Source organism: Primulina huaijiensis, chromosome 11 (assembly GCF_012295235.1).
Source record: "Primulina huaijiensis isolate GDHJ02 chromosome 11, ASM1229523v2, whole genome shotgun sequence".
NCBI classification, from domain to species: domain Eukaryota; kingdom Viridiplantae; phylum Streptophyta; class Magnoliopsida; order Lamiales; family Gesneriaceae; genus Primulina; species Primulina huaijiensis.
The window spans coordinates 9,824,779-9,844,155 of record NC_133316.1 but is presented as its reverse complement, the minus strand read 5'-3'; the positions used below and the strand labels follow the sequence as shown (position 1 = coordinate 9,844,155).

At 36.4% G+C, this 19,377-nt stretch overlaps 1 protein-coding gene and 1 non-coding gene across 2 annotated transcripts; both read right to left on the bottom strand.

Annotated features, from left to right (window-relative positions):
- Positions 1–9,253: 9,253 nt before the first annotated feature.
- LOC140987223 (xyloglucan galactosyltransferase XLT2-like) lies at positions 9,254–11,004 on the bottom strand. Its single transcript, XM_073455653.1, has one exon. The coding sequence runs from the start codon at positions 10,919–10,921 to the stop codon at positions 9,437–9,439; it is 1,485 nt and encodes a 494-aa protein (XP_073311754.1). The 5' UTR covers positions 10,922–11,004; the 3' UTR covers positions 9,254–9,436.
- Positions 11,005–16,796: 5,792 nt separating this feature from the next.
- LOC140989072 (small nucleolar RNA R71) lies at positions 16,797–16,905 on the bottom strand. The gene has a single exon (XR_012177419.1). It is a non-coding gene; the product is annotated as a small nucleolar RNA R71 (small nucleolar RNA).
- Positions 16,906–19,377: the final 2,472 nt, after the last annotated feature.

Sequence of the window (19,377 nt, the reverse complement as noted above, 5' to 3'; positions counted from 1 at the left end):
GGTATGAAATTCCAACGCCCTATGAAAGTTTATGATAAAACCATATGAGTGCCCAAATATAAACATATTTTGATTGTCAAAATAAAATAAAATTTTAAACTTCCGCTGCGTTTGAGCACATAGAAAACCGAGATCCAACAGTGGTATCAGAGCCAAGGTTTTTCTAGATCGTATGGTTTTGATATTGAATAATTTATTTCTAACCACACAAGAAATTTTTTTAGAAAATTATGGCACCAAGAAAATTTATTTTTCCAGATTTTCGAAAAAAATAAAAATAAAAAATAATAATAATAATCGTTTCTGCCCGGAACTGTTCCGGGCAACCCTTGCGCGCAGGGCCGCGCACAGGGGGCGCGCAGCGGGGGCGCGCGCTGTGCGGAGCGTCCGCACAGCGCTCGGCGGCCGCGCTGGCGCGCGCTGTGCGGAGCGTCCGCACAGCGCGCGGCGGCCGCGCTAGCGCGGCGTGCGGAACGTCCGCAGGCGCCGCGCGCACAAGGGATGCCGCCACTACCCGAAACGTTCGGGCAGCGCGGGCGGCTGCCCGGGATCGTCTCGGGAAGCGTGCTGGATGATGGGCCTGAATTTTTTGGGCCTAGGGTGCAATTTTCTGATTTTTCAAAATTTTGGGTAAAATTGATATTTTTGAAAATTGGTTCAATTTTTCTTTTTAAAAATTATTTTTTGGAAAATTAATAATTTTCTTGTGAAATAAATAATTAGAATATGATTTTAATTATTTATGGTAAAAATGAGTTTTTACAAGAAATCAATTATTATTGATTTAATTGAAAATTAAATAAAGGGGTTTATTTAATTTATCAAATTCTTTAATAATTGTGGTGGTTTGTGATAAATTATTAGATATATGATTTATCAATTAATTAAATTGTTTAATTAAATTGATATTAATATTTGATATTAAATGCATAAAGGATGATCGAGAGCCTTGACCAATGTGTTAGGTGTATGTTAGGATATTTTACTGTTTTTATTCATTTTTATAATATTTGATATTATTAAAGTGGGCCTGGTTTATGGCCCGTTCCCACCCCCATGAGATGTATCCCTTATGTGCCATGGCTATTCAAATGTAATTATTAGAAATAGTGGGAGATCAAGACTGGAAGATGGTGGGCCCGATGATCAAGATGAAGACATGTAAAATATTGGAAGCTTTTGTAATAGTTGCATTTGCATCCCTGCATTCACTTAGGTTTTGGACCTGGATCCATGTATGGCTCCCATGAATCTAATAGTGTTGGCGATCGATCATCCTTATTTATTGTTGAATGTCATATTATGATATATGCGAATTATAGTAGTATGCATGTATGTATATTATTAGATAATATAGTTGCATGAATCCGACAAACATACAAACTCATGGCACGCGATTTTTAAATTAAAATGATGAGACAATTTTAAAATTAAAATCCCTCATTTTGAATATGATTCAAAATTTATATCAAACCGAAAAAGTAAAAATTAAAAGAGTTTAATTTTTCCTTGCCTTCCAGCAACCGTGGTTGCATGTTGATCGCTACCCGCGGACAGTGTCTGGCTCATATTATTGGGGGAACTCATGGCGACCGTCTACTACAATTCAACATTGATGGGTTGGTTTGACACGCGAAAATAAACGGCGTCATATTATTGGGTCCTTATTAAACGTGAGGCAAAACACGCGGAGGTTGCATAGGGATGCAATTGGATTCTACCTTTTAGAAATTATAATTGGCTGATATTATTCGGGATTATAATTGGCTAATTGGACTCTACGTGCCCACTAAGAAAATACGATTTTCCTTTTTTCATCAGAGGGCGGTGAAAATGTCAAAATAGTGGGAGAGAATTATAAAATAAAAATCCATATTTTATATCTTAAAATTATTTTAAAATAATCAGCAACTATTATTCTGTTTCCATATCAGTATATTTTCGATTTCGTCACATAATCAAACTTTGTTATTAACAAGCTAACTGAATCTAATTTTCAAGACTGGTTGGGAAAATTGTTCTGAATTCGGAGAAAATGACATACACACTAATGTCAGTCTTGCTGAACTGACAATGTATGCAAGATGGCAGGACCATAGTGTGCAAGCTAAAGTGTAATGTGCTCGCTTCTATGTCAAATGAATTGTAGGGACAGTTTGAGGAAATGATTGAATTCTGCTGACATTCGAATACACATGCAAGAGTTGCATGGTGCATGAAATTCGTACAGTGATGTACACCATTTTTAAAAGCTCATGACTACACGAATGCAAGATGGGGCTTTGGTCCATGAGCGTGGTGTACATATGATTGGGCTTATTGAGAAAGTAGTGGGCCTGGAATATGTGATTCCCAACGAGTTACTTGATGACATCAATTTGTTGTCATTCTCTTCCTCATTTGACGGGTTTATGGTGAACTTCAATTTGATTAAGATTGATGATAGCCTTGAAGAGCTAGTCAATATGATTATCACTTATGAAGCTACCATAAAATAGGAAAATGATGTTTCCTAATTGGGCTTCTTGTCAGGAACGAAAAATAGCCCACAAGGTAAGGGAAAGAAATGTTCTGCCCCTCACAAAGAAAAAAAAAACCCAATAAGAAGCAAACTCCGAAGGATACTTAAATTGCCCACAAAGTCCGATAAGTTAGAACATATTTGTTTCACTGCAAGAAGAATGGACATAAGAAATTATCTGGGCCAAAAATGTTTTGGAAATGATAAGTGAATGTTCAAATTAAACAAGATTTCAACAACAAACAAAAGAAAATTAGAAGATCCAAATCTCGCACAAATATGGCACGCTAGACTAGGTCATATTCCCCAAAGAAGGATGCACAAGCTAGTGGGAGAAGACATGTTTGACTTGTCAGACATAAATTCACTACTTACTTGTAAGTCCTGTCTAAAAGGAAAAATGACCACGACTCCATTCGATGGAAACGTGGAACGTGCGCATGGTCTACTGGATTAGATCCATACAGACGTTTGTGGCCCGCTAAGTGTTAGCACAAAATTTGGGCAATCCTACTTCATTACCTTTACTGATGACCATTCGAGGTATGGGTATGTTTATTTGATGAAACACAAATCTGAAGTGTTTGAAAAGTTCAAAGAATTCAGATCTGAAGTAGAAAATCAGCTAGAAAGAAGTATTAAGGCACTTCGATCTGATCGATGTGGAGAATACTTGAGTGCTGAATTTTTGGGTTATCTAAAAGAGAATGAGATTCTCTCACAGTGGACTCCACCAGCAACACCACAATTGAATGGTGTTTCTGAACGTCGAAGTCGAACCTTGTTGGACATGGTTCGATCCATGATGGGATTCATTGAATTGCCAACATCGTTTTGGGGCTTTGCGCTTGAAACTGCGGCAATGTTGTTGAATAATGTCCATACTAAAGCAGTGGATAAAACACCATATGAGATATGGATGGGGAACCTCCCAAGTATTCTTACATGTGAATATGGGAATGTCCTGCTTATGTGAAGCAGACAGTGGGAGACAAATTGGATAGTAGATCCACTTTGTGCTACTTTGTAGGATATCCAAAGAATTTTGTTGGATATTATTTTTATCATCCTAGTGAAGCAAAAGTGTTTGTTTCAAGAAATGCCACCTTTTTGGAAAGGGAGTTTCTATTAGATAGAAAAGGCAAGATGATAGAACTTGAAAAAATTCAAGATACTCCCTCAACTTTAGAAGTTGAACCTAATCCCCTAGAACCAGTAGTTGAAGTACAAGCTCCTAGAAGGTCTGATAGGGTTATTAGACCACCTGCCAGATATACACTTCTTCATGAACAAGGCCATGATGAGCCTTGTGTTGGATGTGATCCAATGAATTTCAAAGAAGCAATATCTGATACTGATTCAACCAAAGGGCTTGAAGCCATTCAGTCAGAAATGAACTCTATATATTCAAACCAAGTCTGGACATTAGTGGATCCACCTGAGGGAATTGTTCCCATAGGATGCAAATGGATCTACAAAAGAAAGCTTGGGGCGGATGGGAAGATAGTGACCTTCAAAGCAAGACTGGTTGCAAAAAGGTTATACTCAAAGGCAAGGAGTTGACTATGAGGAAACGTTTTCACCAGTTGTTATGTTTAAGTTCATTAGAATACTACTAGCCATAAAAGCATGGTATGACTATGAGATATGGCAAATGGATGTAAAGACTGCATTCCTCAATGGAGACATGAAAGAAGAAATTTATATATCTCAACCTGAGGGATACACATCAGTAGGAAGTAAGCATAAGGTATGCAAACTTCATATATCAATATATGGTCTCAAGCAGGCGTCAAGGAGATGGAACCTCAGATTTGATAGCACTATCAAAGAGTTTGGTTTTGCTAAGAATCGTGAGGAACCATGCGTGTACAAGAAAGTTAGTGGAAGTGCAATGACATTCCTAATACTTTATGTTGATGACATACTACTCATTGGGAATGATGTAGGATTACTGCAATCAACTAAAGGATGGTTAGCAAGTAAATTCTCCATGAAAGACATGGGTGAAGCATCTTATGTATTGGGAATAAAGATCTATAGATATAGATCGAAGAGGATGCTGGGACTCACCCAAGTCACTTATATCGATACCATTCTGAAGATATTCTCTATGGAAGAGTCCAAGAGAGGATACTTACCAATGTGTCATGGTGTTACTCTATCTAAAGCCATGTGTCCCAAAACTGATGAAGAGATAGAGATAATGACACGTATTCCATATGTGTAAGCCATTGGTAGTATCATGTATGGTATGATATCGACATGTCCTGATGTTGCTTACGCTCTGAGTGTCACAAGCAGATATCAGGCGAACCCTGGTCCAATGCATTGGAAGGCCGTGAAAGATATTCTTAAGTACTTGAGAAGAACTAAGAACTTGTTCATGGTCTATGGGGGTGGAGAATTGAAATACACTGATTCTAGCTTCCAATGTGACGTAGATGATTCGAAATCGACCTCTGGTTTTGTATTCATGCTTAATGGTGCCGCTGTCTCTTGGAAGAGTTCCAAGCAAGACACGTTGCGGATTCCACCACTGAAGCTGAATACGTTGCTGCATCAGCTGCAGCCAAAGAGGCAGTTTGGATGAGGAATTTTGTCCAAGAGTTGGGCTTCATTCCTAATGGAGTTGATCCAGTCCCGGTGTACTGCGACAACACTGGTGCCGTTGCGCAAGCAAAGGAACCAAGGTCTCATCAAAGATCCAAACATATACTGAGGAAGTTCCACATCATCCGGGAGATTGTGGGAAGATGAAATATATCAGTTGAAAGAGTCACCTCTGCAGATAATGTTGCTGATCCACTTACAAAGCCCTTGCCAGGACCATTGTTTGAAAAGCATCGCGAAGCAATGGGATTAAAGTTTATGGGTGGTTGGCTCTAGGGCAAGTGGAAGATTGTTAGAGTAGATGCTCTGTAAGCCAACTGTTGGCTAGGGAATTTATTGACTCAGTTGTAATAAACAATCTTTATTTTAATATAGTTTACTTTTTAATGGTTTTGTTGTACTTTATCTGTATACCCATGCAAACAGCATATATAAAGTCCTTGATTATGCTTTAATACAAATGAATCGTAATTCGATGTTGAAACTCATTTGTAAACACTGCATATTCTAAATTCGTTCCTAGTCGATTCAGCCGCCTAAAACAGGGATAAAGGTCGCTCGAGCTCGAGACTAGCATCTGTGATGTTGTGTACTACGTTTCTTGGTAAGGGCATAGAGATGTCCAAACATACAGATGGGTAGTCATATGATGATTATACTGAACAACCCTCCCTCGGACTTTCCAAGTGGTTATCATTCATCGAGAGGATAAGTCCGTGGTTATGATTGTACACCATTAGTCCTTACGACCCGGGACAACACTGAGGCTCTATATGCTAGGGCTGTGCTTTGACTCGTTTACCGGCTCCAGGAGAGTCATCAGGTGGCGAGGTTGGGTATAGTTGCGACACATATAGGAGCCAGTGCATTGTAGTCGGGGATTCACCGCTCACCTACGGGTGTGGATATCCTATGTGATCTGATGTAATAATAGTGCATGGAATCTCTGGCCAGAGTATGAGATGTACGTTAGAGAAAGAGTTCTCCAATAGTACACGCGATGCCACTATTATAGTTGTCACATAGTTATCGAATTAATATGCAACCCTCGATGAACCAATGGTTGCAGATTCGATCGGGATATATGAGATGAAGGGACCGTACTGTACGTTAATCATAATCGACTGGTTCTTGTAGGCACTATCAGCGATACCTAGGGGATCATGGGGCGATGCTACTAGACGCTCTTACCATGATCCGATGGGTGCAATCAGAAATGAGTTCTGACATTCTTGATCAAGGTGTTGATGAAAAGAATGGGGCTAACTAGGGTAAGCCCGAATAAGAATAAGTGTTATTCTGAATCACAAAGAGTTGTGAACCCACGGCTAGCTGTATCCCTGAACCATTGAGGGTCACACAAGTACTGGATCATTTATTCCCGTTGAGAGAATAAATTCAAGTAGTTGAATTTATATATTATAGTAAATTCAAGGAGTTGAATTTATGATAATTAAATTTTGAGAGAATAAATTCAAGAAGTTGAATTTATATTATGATATAGTAAATTCAAGGAGTTGAATTTATGATAATTAAATTTTGAGAAAATAAATTCAAGGAGTTGAATTTATGAGATAATAAATTCAAGAAGTTGAATTTATGAAATATGGAGAGAATAAATTCAAAGTGTTGAATTTATAAAACTTGAGAATTTAATTTATTAAACTCAAAAGTTGAGTTTATTGAATATTAAATTTTGGAGGTAATAAAATTCAAGGAGTTGAATTTATAATAAATTCAAATGTTAAATTTATAATGAATTTAATTTAATAAATTCAAATGTTGAATTTATAAATGATTTAAATTAAATGTAATGGGTGTATGTATTATGGGCTTGTAAGAGTACAAGACCAACATACAAATTATTAAGGTTTTTAATTGAACTTTAAAAGATTAATTATTAATTAAACTAGTTGGACTAGAATAATTAATTGATTAAGCCCATTAAGTAATTAATTTATTAATGGTCCCTAAGCTTATATATATGTGTATTAGGCTTAAGGTTGATAAGAATTCATTCATAATTTTTCTAAAAAACCTTTCCTCTCCTCTCAAAAGAATTTCGACCACCTTGAAGTAAATAGTTTGAGCCGTCTCTCAAATATTTTCTCCTACGCAAAATCTCTTCCATATTTTCTAGTGCAAATTGGAAGAGGAATAAATCATCTAGTCGTGAACCTGATTAGAAAGAAACAAGCTTTTGAAGAAAGTTCGTAGGGATTTCATCAAGAGCTATCTCCTCTAAACCCGGAATAGTTGGAGCCATGTGATTAATTCACCTAAGGTATGAAATTCCAACGCCCTATGAAAGTTTATGATAAAACCATACGAGTGCCCAAATATAAACATATTTTGATTGTCAAAATAAAATAAAATTTTAAACTTACGCTGCGTTTGGCCACATAGAAAACCGAGAACTAACAAATCGTCCCCCGTCAAATACACTGGATTCGTAGCAATAAAGAAGCTGCAGACACCAATGCGTTTTTCGGCTTTCAAACTGAGTGCATCAAAGCCATAGGTGAGCTGGATGGAATCTTTGGATGTTATTGGTATATTTGATGTTCGTTGGCTGCATTATTTTCTTTTATGGTGGCATGGCGTTTTTTACATTCTCTGTGAAGGGATGAAGAGTACAAGTTGGGTTAAGTCCGCTTAACATGGGGGAGCGTAAGCTGGGGCACGAGGGGAGAAGGGAAAATCACTTCCACTCTTGTGAAGCTATTTGTTGAGAAAGCCATTGTCCCGGTATCTTTTGAAGCCTTGTGTGATTGGAAGGGTCTGAATCTTTATATGAACATGCCATCTTACCATATGATTAGTTAGTCTAGTATTAAACCACAAAAGTTTGTCATTTGGATCGCAGTTAAAATATCAGAGTCAACTTGTTATCTTTTTCCGCAACTCGATATTTTGAAATTAATTGGTGTGTTGGTGGGAATGGGGCTATTGGAGGGCGAAGGAGAAAAACATGAGTATGTTTTTAAGCTGGTACTGAAAGAACAGGGGTTGCAAATTGATAAAACGAGCATAATAAGTATGGATAGGAGAGAGATATCAATTCAAGGCCGACTAGAAATAGAATTCAGGGCTGGTATGATTAAGGTGGATAAATGCTCATTTGTAAGGAATGGGGTGGATCTTGTGGAATTTCAAGGCTGCATGTTGTTGGAAGGTAGAAAAGTATCAGATGCCATCCTTGATGAGGGAACAAATTGCATCTGGAAATTAATTTCTGAGGTAAAGAGTTTTGAGACTTATGCCTACATATTAACTGTTGAAATCAACAATCTGCAGGGAATAACAACCTTTTGTTTGTTAATATTGGCGAGAGAAGACTTTCTGAAAATTTTGTACTTAACGAGAATAGAAGTCCTCATTGGGAGCATTCAACTTGATAGGAATGATAGCACTGCAGATGCGAGCAAAGTGCCACCTAAATTTGTGGGTTCTAATGCTTGGAGATTTTTTCTACTTAAGCATCTATTGCAATGGATTAAAAGACAGAACACACTAATGGGTGAATGCAAAGTGACAGTAGGATTCGGGCAAATAGCTTAAGTTGTTGGCACCAATTATCTGAGAGCAGTGGCAGCAATGTATACACAGGGTTGAGAGCTGCAAGCCCAAGAGACTCAAGCCTAGGAAGAATTTAGACACGGTTGCGTAGAATATAGTGTGAGGAAGGAGAGATGGGTGGTCATTCGGTTATTTTTGTTTTTGTGAGTGAGACTTGCTTTGTTAGGGAAGGAAGTTTATTCTTTGTACAGAGGGTTACCTCTTGGAACCTTATTTTCATTATATTTCCTCATATTTTAGGTTATTTTCCTCTCTTATTTGCATTCATTATTGTTGATAAACGGATAGAAATTTGAGGTTGTAACAGTTTTTTATGCTATTACTCATTCATTTAAATGAGGCATTTCCTCGAATAGCAGTGTCAACAGGAGCGGCCCTATTTCTCCCACTGCTCCGATTATCTTGATTGCCTTTCCGTTGATGATACCCTAGGCACTTTGTTTCTGGATAGGGGCATTCCAGAAGAAAAAATAGCGAAAAAGGCGCGTTACGTGGAAAGTCTGGAAGATTTTTGCAAAGCTTAAGACAAAGACAAAGACAAAGCTGGACTGTTATTTTGCATTTGATATGAGTTCCCTGTCATGAATTACAATTACAGCATTTTTACAAACAAATCAAACAGTATATGGAAGTATCTGTGTGTAGGTAATCGTCGCAAAAATCGAATCAAGTTCACCTCTGCATAGTAAAAATGAACCCAGAGAAATCCAAATCTCTAGTCTGTCATACTTTTACGCCATCTTTCTGTTGCTTAAACCTTGCCAAAACTTCATCCACGGTGATATCAAAGGCATCCTTAAATCTCCCCAAATTTGCATTGGACTTTGAATACAAAAACCTGGGCATAAATTCAATAATCTTCTTCCTCATCGTTTCCACATCTTCTGTACTATATTTTTCCAAAACATCCTTAATAATTGAACTCCTGTTTCTAACAAGATTATTATCAATAAATACTGAGTAAGTCTTAGCTTCAACAGGCAAGAACCATTCGTACTGATTCTCAAAGCTTCCTCTCCAAAAATATACCGGGATTGCGCCAGCCAACATACAATCAAACGCGGATCTTCTTGTATATCCATCTCCTTTAGGTTGCAAGCAGAAAACTGAATCCAAGAATGCCTCAGTCATACCTAGTGCTCCATCGTAACAAGGTGTAATGGAGCAGTCTACTAGTTTACACGAGCTCGAATCGTTTCTACATAACGACATCAATAAACCCCGAAAATCCTTCTTAAAAGTTTTACGTGTCCCGCCAACAAAAGAAAATAAGGTTGATCGTGTCCTAGCTCGTACAAAGTTTTGCCACGAATCGATATCGGATTCGGATCGAGGGTGGAAAGGTGTGGGATAAGGTACACTGATTTCTAGTGCATCCCATGGACTTCTTTCTACTGTTAAATGAAGAACATTCTTCATCAGTGGCATGTAAAGAAATCTTGATCCCCATTCGTTGTCATTGTCGGATAACCTTCGGAAGTCCCACGTTAATCGACCCATCATGATAAAATGATCAGACCCGTTTGATTTCTTCCACGGGGATTGATTCTTGACCCAGTTTAGCATCGCCAAGCTGTGGAAATCTCGATCCTCGGACTTGTAATTTGACCATAGATGTTTTCCTACTGCGAGTCCCACGTAGAAAGGGATGTAAAACGCCGTAGCTTCCTCTTCATACATGGTTCTGCACTTGTAACTCATCATCCTATGATGGAATATGGGTTCTCCCGCGTACAAATCAGTCCAGTACCAAGCTGGGGTGAGATTGTAAGGAATAACACCCGACAATTCTGCGGCAGGGGGGCCGAATCCGTTGTTGGAGAGAGCGGTGCAGCGGGAGCTCCATGGGGCTAGTTCATGGCAGTTGTCCAGAAGGTCTTGGTTGAATAAAGATGGCATATGGTATACATATATTCTTCCGAATTCGCAGACATCGTCGTCATCGTGACGTGCCTGGGCCAAGGGGAGGGCAGTGTACACCGGCGAAGGTATAGAAGCCCGGTTGAGGAAGAATGATATGGTTACAATTTGTAAGAGGATTGCCGCCGTTAGCCATACACAGTGATAGGAAGAAACGAAGTATTTGACAGAGTCGGCAGCGGTTTTGATTTCAGGAAACCTGGACTTGAGCCGGAGGTGGCGTTGGTGCTGTTGCTGCTCCTCCTCCTCCGCCGCCGCCGGTGACTGTTTGCCGAAACTTGGTAGCATGGATCAATGTTGACTTGGACTTAGGATGGAGAGTCCGAGAGAGAGAGACTGAGACATTGGTATTATTCCTTTCGTTTTACCAAAGAAAGGGGGTATTTTATATTTATAGGTGTTTCAGTTTTGCAAGTTTCCAATTTCAACTACAATGTCATGAAATAATCAAATTGCATACTGTTTTAATTTGTAAACAAATGAAAACAACATAATATCTGTTAATATTTAGTTAATTAACAATGCATATATAACATATTTTATTTTTAAGAAATTACCTTTACTATAAGAGAGTGGAATGGGGAAAACACTATTTCCGTCCCTATAATTTACAACTAAAATTTTTTAGTCCTTAAACTTTTTGACATAACAGTTTTAGTCTCTAAACTTAAAAAAAAAAAAAAAGTAGAAATAGTCCTTACCGCTAACTTTTGGTTAAAAAGAACAGCAGGAATCGTGTGATTGGTACATAACACCAAATACATGGAGTAAACACAGAAACATCAACAAATAAGTTGTAAGGAATCCAATAAAGTTATGATGAGATTTTTAAATCAATCATATTTAAAATTTCTAAATAAATATTAAATAATTCAATTTGTGCACTCTGACTCCATCCTCCCGGATTCTCAAATAAGTTAAATTCCAAGTATGAGTCTTAGCATGAACATCACACATAACAAAATACAATCAAAACAATATCCAATAAACAAAAGTAAATATCCAACAACACCAAAACAAAAATAAATCTTAATCCACCAATTCTCTTAAAATCCAAATCACACAAAGTCATATTAAAACTACCAATAAAGTCTACATAATCATCACATCCTCATATCTAAAAGAAACAATCATAATAAATATTTCTCTAATTAGACTTTTCCTTGGGATCACTGCACCAAGAAGTCGAATCGGCTTGAGAAGTAACATATTGTTAGGTTCTTCAGTTTTGATGATGACAAACAATAACTTAGTGTATTAGATCAAACTATCGTTTGCTCTGCATTACAGACACTCAACAGCTTTAAGAATCATTTCAAACAGTCTCTCAGTACTAAGCTACTCGATCGCCTCCTGCGCATAAGTCTGTGGCAAACTACTCAACCGCTCATTGTATCCAAGAATATTTAAAACACTCAAGTCAACACATCTTACAAGTATCTTACATACTTTTCATAAACATTGGTTGAAACGACCCTATTTCTATATTCATTTAATTTACACTAGTTTCTTTCTAAACCATAATTAATTAATTCATCATAAATAAATTAGCATAAATAATCAAATAAACAAACTCCATAATATCCATAATCATTCACGCGGAATAAGTAAAACAAGAAACAAAAGTCTAAAATTGAACTCAATAAACTATAGCACCCTAACATTCTATGAATAAAAGCGATAATCCATAAAATCATCAAAAAATTCTTTTAACATACGCGGAATTTCTACGTCCTCGGGTATGCACTGTGCCTCCCGGATGACTCGGTAGTTCACACATCACGACTCAACATCATCATCACCTACAACCATTCAAATCTAGTGAGTCTAATGGATCAGCTTGCTCAAACCTAATATAGCAAGTACGTAAATATACACTCCCATGCAAAAAATTACTTTTACTAAAAATTGTCTTTTCCATGCAAACATAGAACCTTAAAAAATATGCAACTTTATAAAGCATGCTTACATATGAACATTGTCCATTTAAAATTATCATTTTTAGGTGAAGTCCTATCCTTGAAAGTGACAACATTCATTCGATTGATCAATCTATAAACCATAGTACTAGGCCGCCGGGTTCAACGTCCACTTCTTCGACGATCCCACCGACTATAATAAAAATAACTTCACCGTTCACTTTTTCAACAGATCCATTATCATTGAGATTCTCGACCCCGTTTTTGACGGTACTCTCCCTTTTGTCATTGCAAGTTCACCGTTCTTGTTTTCAACAGATCCCTTACTACTTTTACGTCACGATCAGTTCACTTTTCTCAAAAATATTTTCCTTTACTTTAATATTTCATAACACATTCATAACATTCCATATTCTATAAAATTCCAAAAATTCTTTATATCATTCGTATACGTCGAGATTGCTAAAAATAGCATATACGTGCAATTACGTTAAAACTTCTAAAAATGGCATGTATAATGCATGTACTTTAAAACTTTTAAAAATAACATTTTACATGATGTGGAATTTTTATAGGAAGTTGCAAACCACCCTCGACTTTCCTTGAACCGATCGCACACGTTTCGACGATATATGTACCCGGACAACCTTAAACTTTGACTCAAGGAGACGGCTCGATTTCAAAACTTTAAAAACACCCAAAAATATCTAGTAGCTTGCTGGAAATTCAATCTTAGGACCTAAGTTTCAAAAAGTACTCAATTCTGTTATCGGATGGCTCGTTTACTACCGTTTTCGCATTTTTGATTAAACAAAATACCAAACTACCCTTCCGACTTTACCCAACCTGAGACCGGACCATTATTAACATCCTAAGACTCATTTTAAGCTGATGGAAGTCCCCAAGCCCAAGCCAAAACCGAAACATGACATAAAATTTTAACCTAGGCTAACTTCGTCCTTTTTTTGACACGTTCGGACAAATTACGACCCAAAATCGACCACGGCTCGAAACGACCCCGAACCAGGCCCTAGACCCCTTTCTTAGACACTAAATAAGAACATGGTAAGACCCTTTTGGACACAAACCAGACGCCATATACTCCAAACCCTTCACAACCGCAGCCCGTAGTATGGCTCTTCTGGCGCAGCCGAGGAAAAAACGCTCCAGCGGCTGTGACTGCCATTGGCTCGACTCTTGGCTCACACTAGACCCTCACCAGGAGCCTATGGCATGACCGTAGCCCCTGGATCAGCCCTTTAACCAACCCCTCAGGCTTAAGAATCCCCACACAACAAAACAGCGCAACATGCATGCCCTAAGGAGTCACAGCTACTGTGCTTCACCAGCTTGTCCAGGCCCTATTCGAACCCAACCAAGACCTATCTAGGACCCTAAAAAAACCCTCTAGACCATGGCTAAGGCACCATGTAGCCCCCCCTTGACAGATGAAGCCCAAGCCGCGCACGCCCTTCTCCCCTCTCAGCCTGCACGCCTTTGGTGTGCAGGTTTGGACATACCCTTACAACTCTTGTTTTATCTTTTGTCCCTTCAATTCTCTTCATAAACGTCTAGACCATCCCTTGGAACCCTCGGTTTGCATCCTTCCCTCAACAATTTTCAAAACGTTAGCAAGTTCTCAATGGAAACAAGAGATACACATGCATGAGATTAAAAACAATCACTTTTTTAAACTTTTCACACAAAATCAGCATACGTGCAATAATATGGATTGAATGGTTCTTGAAAAATGGTTTGAAAACATGCCTTGTTCCATTATTCTTACGAGATACGAGAGACGGCGCGACGAGAGACGAAAAGGACGCGAAATCTCCTTTCCTTCTTTCCTCTATCTCGGCCACCTAGAGTCCTAGTGTGTGTGTGTGTGTGTGTGTGTATGTGCTGCAATTGTGTGCGGGAGGCGTGAGAATGAGGGTGTAGGGTTATTAGGTTTTATTTAATTAGGCCATTAAGTTGTTAATTAGGCTTAAGTTTTCATAATGGGCCTTATAATTAATTAATTAACCAACAACAAAATAGACCCATTAAGGTGTTAATTGATGAAACTTAAAATTAATAATTTATTATATGTTAAAACCTATATTTTAAAATTTTAAGTTTAATTAAAATTATATGATTATGTTATTTTAGTATTGTTTGTTTATATTTAAATGTTTTACTAAATATGTTTTATTTTCAGGTTTTCTACGTGTTGGTAAAATAATGATAACTCAAGCTACAAAAATCAAATGGAGGTGATTCAAACATGTTTGGAATCCTTGAGAAATTATATACAACTTTGCAGAAGACATGATTTCCTAAAAAGTTCATTAAGATGATCAAATTGTTCAAATATCAAAAGGAGGACAGATTTACTTTAACTACGACCAACTTATAGTAAAAAAATCGTAAATAATTCAATATTTAACCAAATGAGGTGAACCAAGTGGCCAAATTCATCTACAGACAATGTCTTACATGTTTACTGTTTTGAGCAAAGTCCAATTCGGAGATTAAAGTCGGGAAACATAGCATTGAAAAAAGTGCCATGGAATTGAAGTTGGAGGAGACAAAAACTACTATTACAACTACATGACATTAATAAATTTTTTGACCCTTTATCTCATTTGGCCTATAAATAGAGGCCTTATTCTAGCTTGAGAATCATCATATCCCATTGTAAAATATAGTTTGTGTGTATAAAAGTTCTAAGTTTAATATATTTTCTTTCCCAACTATGAGTGAGGATTTTAGTGTGAATCAAAAGTAAGCTCATGGCAAGTTAAATCTATTATGTCAAGGTGAAGAGGATGAATTCTTGGTGAAGAAAGATTGTTTATATTTTGTATATTCTTTCTATATTTTTATTTAGCTAACTTCTTTTTATTGTAGTTATAAAAATGAATTATTTGTTGTTATCAATTTACATCAAATGTTTGATAACATTGAAGTGATTATCTTGATTTGTTATTTAATTTGCCGGTGGTTCTAAATGAAATATTATGATTTAATACTAACTTCTAACATTTACTTTCGCACATCTAATTTTTACTTTACTGCAACTAACTTTTACTTTCCCGCAACTAACTTTTATTTTTCGCATCTAACTTTTAATTTATCGCAACTAACTTTTACTTTATCGCAACTAACTTATTAAATCATATATTTCATTTAGGCAATAGTGTTGCTCTGCCGGTTGTTCTAAATGAAATATAATGATTTAATTTAACATTTATTTTATGCAAGTTTATATTTATACAGTCATATATATAATCATAGGTACCATATATAAAATATCGGTTAATTTGATATTTTTTATAGTGGGAACTAAATTATATTATGTATATGTTTAAATATTTAATTTTCTTTTTCATGGAACCATTAATTATGGTGGTTTCCTTTGTTCTACTTTTAGTTAAACAATATTGCATAAACCAAGAATAAATCCTTGAACCTTGACAAAATTTATAATTTGTAAACTTCATTCTTTTATTTGGTAATTTATAAATTAATAAATTTAAACTTAAAGAACCTCTCTGTGGATCGATCTCGTACTTACGAAATATATTACTTGCAGACAACCTACACTTGGGTGAATTATAATTTAAGTAGTAGCAAGTTTTTGGCACCATTGTCGAGGAGGTATACATTATGTTTATAATTGTTAGGTATAAATTAAGTTTATATTTTTTATTTATGTTTTATTTATAATTATTGTGTTGTTTTTACTTATATGAGTATTTAGAGTCGTAAAAAAAGTGGTAGACTTATTCGAGTATATGAAAATAATTTAAACATTGATGATAATTCAAATAATAATGATAATAATAATAATAATAATAATATTAATAATAATAATAATAATAATAATAATCAAGAACATGATCAATTAAAAACACTTAGGTATCATATGAACCCTATTAGAAGTAGTGCCCTATCTTGTTTAATTCTTCCTCCTGATGCATCTAATTTCAACTTTAAACCTCAAATTATTCAACTTTTACCAAATTTTCATGGCTTAGATTCTGAAAATCCATATTTACATCTACGAGAATTTGAGGAAGTTTGTAACACTTATAATGATCAAAATTGTAGCATGGATATAGTTCGATTAAATCTTTTCCTTTTTTCTTCAAAAGATAAAGCTAAAACATGGCTACAAAATTTGAGATCAAGTTCAATAAGATCATGGGAAGAAATGCAACAACAATTTCTTAAAAAGTTTTTCCCTTCTCATAGAACAAACCCTTTTAAAAGACAAATTACTACTTTTTCTCAAAAACAAGGAGAAACATTTTATCAATGTTGGGATAGATACAAAGAATTACTTAATACATGCCCACATCATGGTTTTGAATTATGGAGAATAGTTTCTCACTTTTATGAAGGTCTAACACCTAAAGATAGGCAAATGATAGAATTCATGTGTAATGGAACTTTTGAAGATAAAACCCAAATGAAGCTATGGAATATTTGGATTCATTAGCAGAAAATGTTCAAAATTGGGATAATATAGGTACAATAGAACCACCAACAACTAAAATCAATAATTCAACAAATGGGGGTGATATCTATAATCTTAAAGATGATATAGATATTCAAGCTAAACTTGCGTCTTTAGCAAGAAAAATTGAGTCATTAGAAATGAAAAAGAGTGGTCAATTAAAAAGTATTCAAGAAATTGTTTGTCATATTTGTGATACACATGATCATTCAACAAAAGATTGTCCAACATTACCTTCATTTAAAAAATGTCTCCATGAACAAGCAAATTATGTTAACAATTATAAAAAACCAATAATAGATCTTTTTTCACAATCATTTAATCCTGGATGGAAAAATAATCTTAATTTTAGTTGAAGGAATGATAATAATGCACAACCTTCACAACAACATTTTCAAAATAACAAAAATCATCAAGGTTATATTCCATATGTTACACCTCCAAGAAAAAACTTTGAAGATGTAATTCATGCATTTATTCAAACGCAAGAGTTTATCAATATTCAAAACAGACAATCTATGAGTGATTTGAAAGAAACTCTTGCAAAATTTGCATCTGCACTTAATATTAATGAAAAAATAACATTTCCATCTCAATCTCAACCTAATCCTAAAAATCAAAATCAAGAATTAAATAATGATAAATTGATCAAATAAAAACTATTATTACCCTTAGAAGTGGTAAAATAGTTAATGATCCATATAGTAATGAAAACATGGATCATTTATGTAATGCCCTAGATTTTAGGTGGATAAAATGAAATGATGAAGTGTTGCTTGAAGAATAGACCGCACCCGCACCCCAGTTTCCACCGCAACCGCGGTGCAAGGGCAGAAAGTAGAGTTTTGACTAAAAGAGAGACCGCACCCGCGGTCCAAGACATACCGCACCCGCGGTTGTAACTCATGAAATATGGAGAATTACAGTAGGGTCACCGCACCCGCGGTCAGAAGTGAGCGAACCCGCGGTCGTCGAGTCCAGAATTTTGGATGGAATGCCGTAGCCAGAGCGCACCCGTGGTGAAGAGCTACCGCACCCGCGGTGCGACGTGCAGAATGAAAAATAAGCCAAGTGTCCTTGCCATGCATATATAAGGTGTGTTGTCTTCATTTCCTTCCTTCTTCAGCAGCAAAGAACCGAGGGAAAAGCAGAATTTCTTCAAAGTTTCATCCTAGCTTAGAATTGAGCTTCTGCAAGAGTTAGCTATCCAAATTTCGATCCGAATATAGATTCATGCTCGTCATGCCATAAGCTTCAAAAGGATGTAAGTTTTGTTATATTCTTATTTGATTTGGCAATAGGATGTTGGGGAGAAATCAGATTTGATTCTATGATATGTTTTTATGATTATTATGACCTCATACTCGCAATCGGATTGAAGAACGGATATGATATGCGATCTTTTTATGTTCCAGCATGTATTGACTTGGGTATATGCAGATTTCAGTATAGTAGATGTTACTATGATGAGAATTATGAGTTGTTGGTTATAGATTATTAATGTTGGATTGACCGGTATCGTGAGATTACGTCGTTATGCCGTCAAAATGTACCGAGGTTTGATATTGAACCGTACTAGTATTGCTTGAAGTTAGAGATTGATATGGTGCATTGTATATATGATATTTCAGATTGGGTTTGACAGATTCGATATCAAGAATACGAGACTTCGACTTCGACTACGACAAAGACTGTGCAACGAAAGGTATAATTCATGTTGATTCGGGAAGACATAACTCGAATTAGATCTGATTTGAGTTTCCCAAAATCACATACTAGATTGTTACCTTTTATATGTTGATGCTTTGTTTATAGATTGATATTCAAGCATTTAAGATAGGAGAGTCATTGGCAGACTTGCCAAGCTAGACGTTCGATGATATCGACGCATAGGAGGAGATGTTCTCCGATTGTAGACACTCGATATAGACAGGACCGAAGTCTAGGAATAAGACGTACCGCCACCACGATTGGGAGAGTAGGTGGGAGACTTGTTACGTCTTATTCACACCGGGATCCCTAGACTTAGATATGAGTCGAGTCAAAGAATAAGAGTCGAAGAGTTTTATCTGTATTCACTAATGTGTCATAATTACTGAGTTATGTGTTATGATTTTGTATTTATTGCATGACATGCATGTATACATGTTTATACTGGGATTTGTTCTCACCGGAGTTTCCGGCTGTTGTTGTGTCTGTATATGTGCATAACAACAGGTGGGGCATGATCAGGGTCACGCAGAGGATGAGAGATCGAGATAGCGTGGAGATCACGGGCGTAGAAGATCACTAGTTGTTGTTACTAGACATGTACTGAATTT